At 42.4% G+C, this 6,000-nt stretch overlaps 1 protein-coding gene across 1 annotated transcript in view; it reads left to right on the forward strand.

Moving 5' to 3' along the window:
- PATJ (PATJ crumbs cell polarity complex component) overlaps positions 1-5,725 on the forward strand; it is a 149,448-nt gene extending 143,723 nt beyond the window's left edge. Inside the window, exons 43-44 of the mRNA XM_061353426.1 lie at positions 1,146-1,269; positions 2,939-5,725. Of these exons, the coding sequence (XP_061209410.1) occupies positions 1,146-1,269; positions 2,939-3,085 (271 nt within the window). The 3' untranslated portion in view covers positions 3,086-5,725. The remainder of the gene's footprint in view (positions 1-1,145; positions 1,270-2,938) is intronic.
- The last annotated feature ends 275 nt before the right edge of the window (positions 5,726-6,000 follow it).

The following is a 6,000-nucleotide window of genomic DNA, read 5'->3' on the forward strand; positions in this document are numbered from 1 at the left end:
GAATTGCTTACTTCACAAAAGGATTTGTATTCGCTTTTCATATTAAAATTGTAAGGAAATGTGAATGTGAAAATATGAACAGAATTAGGTAGGCGTATGTATTCCCTCCATCCTAAAGAAATAGCTACATATTGGTCATAATAGAATCATGAAATCATGGAATGGTTCAAGTTGGAAGGGACCTTAAAGCTCACCCACCTCCAACCCCTGCCACGGGCAGGGACCCCTTCCACTAGAGCAGCTTGCTCCAAGCCCCTGTGTCCAACCTGGCCTTGAGCACTGCCAGGGATGGGGCAGCCACAGCTTCTCTGGGCACCCTGTGCCAGCGCCTCAGTGCTCTCATAGTGAAAAACTTCCTTATATCAAATAATATATATATGTGTGTATATATATATGTATATATATAAAAAATCCAATATATATCTTCATTAAATCTAATAACAGGCTACACCTTTATACACGTGGAAGATGCCAAACAGCTTTTGTCCCTGTAATTATTTTTAAATATATAGAAATTACTTTTTCAAATTTGCAATGGATATATACATACATGTAGTCTGAATTGCACCGAGAATCTTCCTTTGCTCATCATAGACAGTAAAAGCCCCTGAAGTGTTCAGGCTCTAAGTGATGGGGTTGCAAGTCACAGGGGGTAGGTCAAATACAGGCTGTTAGAAAACAGCCCAAAAAGCCTGTAGTAGAGCTGAGACTATGAACACGAGTGTTCCTGGCTTCACCCTATTAGGCTCATTCCTCTGAAGGCATAAAACAAAATGATGCTGTAAGGAAATAGTGCAGTTGCCACTTTTGCAGACTAAAGATGACAGCTTGGCTGGTAAGAAAGCAAACTCTACATACGTGCAATGACTGCAGATCAGGGGAGTCTCACTTCTGCATCAGAGATAAGGGCTCTTGTTGAGTTCTTATTAAATAGGAGTGTTTTCAAAGTGAGGAGCTGAAGTACAAGGAACAGTGTTTGAACTCTGGGCTGTGCAGGAGGATGTTTCAGTGCAAGGGCAAGAGTTGTGGTTTGTGACTGTTTGAAAAACTTCTTGATAGATAAAATATCTCTGTAAGTGTTCCTGCTGCATAAAGTCCCCAGAGACAGACATTGCTATTCTAAGTGATCTCTGTTGTGTTTTCAGAGCACCTCAGCCTAAGATTATTGCTTTGGAGAAAGGCTCTGATGGACTGGGATTTAGTATTGTAGGGGGGTATGGAAGTCCCCATGGAGACCTGCCCATTTATGTCAAGACTATATTTGCCAAGGTATCTTTTTTTTTTTTCCTCCCTATTTCTATATTATCTTTAAAAATAAACCTAAGATTTGGCTTGGATAATATATTATGTAGCAGAAAGCAAAATGTACTGGCTAAGTACATTGATGGGAGTAAGTGGACCCAGAGCTGGCGTCTCACTTTATACTTCATATTACTGATGGCTGAAACAAGATACTTTTATCTCAGAAAAAGTGCTCTTGGGTTTATACATTAAAATGGGTTTATACATTAAAATATTTGTAAGGCAGTTTTCTGTCTGTAAATCTTAGAGAGCGGTGGCTCTGGCCACCGAGGCTGAGGAGCAAACATAGCACAGCAGAGACCATCCTTGAGGCGGACAGCCTCCATTGCTGTGAGGGAGAATTCACCCTTTTCCCACCCATCCCCTTGCTAGCAATGTGCTCATCAAGATACATCAGGCATGGCCATGTGAAGGGAGCTCTGGAAATGGAGGAGGAAGAAAGGAAAACAGTGGGAATTGGGGATACTTTCCATAAAGTTAACTTTGAAGTCAGTCGCAGTTGCTTGTCCTATGCCTGCTTGCTGTCACTCGTGTCAGCACTTCTGGTGACATGATTAAGAAAACTTCATCTGAAGGTGGAATAGAAGTCATGTCTCCTCTGCTTCTGTGATTCTGAGGCTGAAACCACAAATATCTGGTCTCTTTTACAATTTTCAGTTATTAACATAGGAAGATACTGTGTCTTTAAGCCAGTGCTTATATTTATCATTTTCTAGATGTGAGCACAGCTGGGAAACCCTAAATCGAAGCCAGAATACACTGCAGTCACCAGTGGGGCAGTGGAGCAGAAACTAACACCATGAGCCAACCTCTGAGCAGGGCAGGCTCAGGATTTAGATAAAAAGAGCTGCACTGAGGGCTCTGGAGAACAGCCATTTGTAAAGCTCTGTGGGAGCTTCTCAGGACTTTCATACAGTCACAGAATCATTTAGGTTGAAAAAGACTTTTAAGATCATCGAGTCCAACCGTTAACCCAGCACTGCCAAGCCCACCATTAAACCATGTCCCCAAGCACCAAACTACACCTCTTTTAATAATACCTCCAGGGACGGTGACTTCACCACTTCCCTGGGCAGCCTGTTCCAGTGCTTGGCGATCCTTTTGGGGAAGAAATTTTTCCTAATACCCAATCTAAACCTCCCTTGGTGCAACTTGAGGGCATTTCTTCAGTGGAGCCCAGCTCTGTCCAGGGCTTGGGGCAGTGCTCAGGCTGTTCTGATGCAGTAGCACTGTCCCTCTCCCCATGTTCTAACCTGTTTCTCAGCGCTGGTTACAGAGTACCTTTAAATGCTGCTTTAACAAGCTTTCTCAGCGCTGGTTACAGAGAACCTTTAAATGCTGCTTTAACAAGCCTCCCTGTAATCAGAAAACACAGAACCAGTCTTTACACTGTAGTTTTTCACAGCTTTGAGCCAGTTCTCTTCTTCCCAGCAGTGTATCACCCCAGACCATGCAGGCTTGGTTGAGCAGCGGGCAATGCCCGAAGCACTCAGGGAGACTTCAGCAGCACTGTCATTTCCCATGTTCCCCACCCAGTTACAGTGGGATTCCCAGTGCTCCTCATTTCATCCAGCATTATGAGGGATGGGAGGGCTCCATGCTACCAGCCACTAACGACTCTCTTTGCTGTTTGCAGGGAGCAGCTGCGGACGATGGCAGACTGAAGCGCGGCGATCAGATTTTAGCAGTTAATGGGGAAGCTTTGGAAGGTGTCACTCATGAGCAAGCTGTAGCTATCCTGAAGCGCCAGAAAGGAACTGTAATGTTAACAGTGTTATCATGAATGTCATTGCGCTTGCAGAGATAAATACAATTATTTTAGAGCATCAGCAGAGCTATAATAATACTGCTCAGCCCTGAGCAGGATGTAAAGCAAACCCTGGCAGAGTCAGCATTCACCCCATTGCCAGAAAGGGTAGTGTGCATCTCGAGCTTCATTTAGCCTTGCACATTTATCAGCCTTTCTCCCCGCCCTCTCCTACTTCTGGTGGCTTTTGAGGTTTCTCTGGACAAGTTTAATCAAGAAACTTCAAAGAACAATGTCCATTTAACTTTATTTATACATCAGTTTATCCCCACTCGTCTGCACCCCAGTTACAACTGCTGAACCTGGAATCAATTCACACACAAAAGAGAATTTAGATCATCAACTGATCTCATCTGATGAGCAGAAATAAATGCCGAGTGACTTGTCATCTCACTCATGATTTACTTATGCTAATTGTCCTTTCAAGTATGCCAGAAAACATTAGCAATGTAATTAAATTACCACTGTTCCAAATGATGAAATATCAAATTCTCCTCTGGGAAATTATTTGTGCTCAGCACAGTAAGTCTGATAGTCAAATGTGAACTTCTCATGTTTATCTCTTTGGGTAGGTCTGTGGAAGTTAGTCAGAGGTAATTACTGTGATGTGTCAATTTGCAGCCTTTAGCAGGAAAAATAAACTAGGGGAGAGGGAAATTTATTTCTTTTAGGCTTTTAAAATGTTTGAGCCTTTTCAGATATTGAGGCAGCATGAGGAACAACAACGTGTCTCATTCTAGTCTCATTATATTTTTAAAGAAGAAGAAACGTGCTGATATATGCCAGGCATGTTACATACAAAGGCAGTTGTTGTTGTGCCAAGCTGCAGCATAATTGTTCATCCTGAAACTTTAATGAAGACAAAAAGTTTGCTTCGGCAATGTGATCCTGTAATTCCAGTAATGATGGTGAGCAGTCCCTCTGCACCTTATCTTTAAGGCTAAGATGAAGTTAATCCAACCCAGCAAACCATTTTACATTTTCAAGGGTCTCCCCAGGATCAGATAGTGCAGGAAGAGGCTTTCACAGATCACAGAGGATGCTTCCCTCCTGGAGCTGCTGGAGTTCAGGTTTGGATAATACCAAATAATACCAGGCACTGATGAGATGATCGCTGCAGAAGACTGCTGCAGCAGTTTAAGATGATGTCCTCCCCAGGGCAGAGCATGCAGAGGGAGTTTCCTCAGCCTCCTCCAGCAAGTCATATGGCTCAGTCAAAGCCCTCAACTACTTTTTGATTTAAGCAAGTGTGTGCCAAAGGCCACAAGGCACCTTCCCAAGGCCTGTCCTGCTCTGCACAGTGAAGGTAAGACGCAGGAGCGTTCAGCCAAAAGTTAGCAACGTCATTACGTGTCACAACCATTCCTGCAGTGATTATATGACCATGGCCTTAGTGATTTAGCAAATGAATTTGGCAGGCAGATTAATGGCAGTGCAAGTCATTGTGGTTTAATTTTCCTATCCAGAGGAACAGTAGGTTTTTAGAGGAAGCAGCCCAGTCTGATTTGGACTATTTGGTATAGTTTATGATGATGATGTAGCTGGGAGAAATGAAAGCGGGGGAAGAGTGTCAAAATTGGCTGCTCATTTTATGTAAAAAATCCCTGGAATGTAATGGAAAGATTATTCAAAAGCTGCAGTATAACAACTGAGCAGTGCAGGGTTTGTGTTGAAGGTACTGTTGTTCAGTATGGTTTATCTAGACAGGGTGTTTCCCATTTTACTTTAAAGAAGAGGTACTGAAGTGAGATGAACTATACTGAAGCAAGCTGTGATTAGCTCTCATTGAAAGGGGTTTTCCTTCATTGCAAAGTTTCTTTTCAACTTTAGGTTAATCACAAAGTGCATTTAGCCTTGCTGGAATCATATTCCATTAATAGTGCCTGGAAGAGACTTCACGTTTTCAGTGGATTCCCACTGTACGGTTTGATTTGCCAAGTGAAGTGTTAGTGGAACCTTGACTGTAGACGCACAGAAATAAGTCCAGATGTAGCAAATTGGGAGAAAGTTTAACAAACTGCCTTTGGTTGCAGAAGCATCCAAGGTATGCAGAAGTTAAAGGCGGGTAGGTGAAATGTGAAGAGGTACCCTCAGAAACAGCGCGTGGAATTTATGAACAAGATGTAATGATTCCTCTGCCTGATTATGTTTTTACAACCGTTGCATTCCAACTTTAAGATGTTGCCACATTTAATCTATGAAGTTTTACATGGCTATTTATTAGCCTATTATGCACACAGTGTTCATATACACAAAGAATAGAATTTATGGGCTGAGATATTTTGCACTTCTCATTGCTCAGAATGAGAGAGAACATTTTTCTGCTTCTTGTAATTTGCACTTTGTGTGTTGAATATATTACTGCCAAAAATTATATTGCAACTAATTGATAAACCAGTGACCACACGGAGGAGCGTGTGCTGTATGTACAGGACCAAGTTAGCTGATTAAATCTGCATTACGCTTGTCTGGGTTGAGGTGTTCTGGTTTGTTCAAACTGTATTTCTGTGCAAGGGAAAAAGCAATGAAACCTCCTGATTGTATGTTTACGTCTATCAGTAAAATGAGAGATTTTATGACTTCAAAGATTCTAAATAAAGCTCAGTTATGTAAGTAGTTCTGCATTTTATTTTTATGGCTTTTCATTTAAGTCATTGGTAAAATCTATTGCATGAGATGTCTTTGTTTCCTGTGAGCACCCTTCTCAGGGTGAAGGAGCAGTGGTCACTGTAGCTGGGATGGAAGGATGTGGTGACAGCGAGCTGAGTGAGTCAATCACAGGGAGCCATCCTGTGCCCTCCATCAGAAAGCCGCAGGCACCCATCTCCGTGGTCTTCCTTGCTAAGTGGTTGTTAATGAGGGGAATGCCAACAAACAGGTCAGTTGAGAGA

Source organism: Neopsephotus bourkii, unplaced genomic scaffold (genome assembly GCF_033783945.1).
Source record: "Neopsephotus bourkii isolate Nb327-2 ecotype Australia unplaced genomic scaffold, CSIRO-AGI_Nbou_v1 NB_673, whole genome shotgun sequence".
Classification (NCBI taxonomy): domain Eukaryota; kingdom Metazoa; phylum Chordata; class Aves; order Psittaciformes; family Psittacidae; genus Neopsephotus; species Neopsephotus bourkii.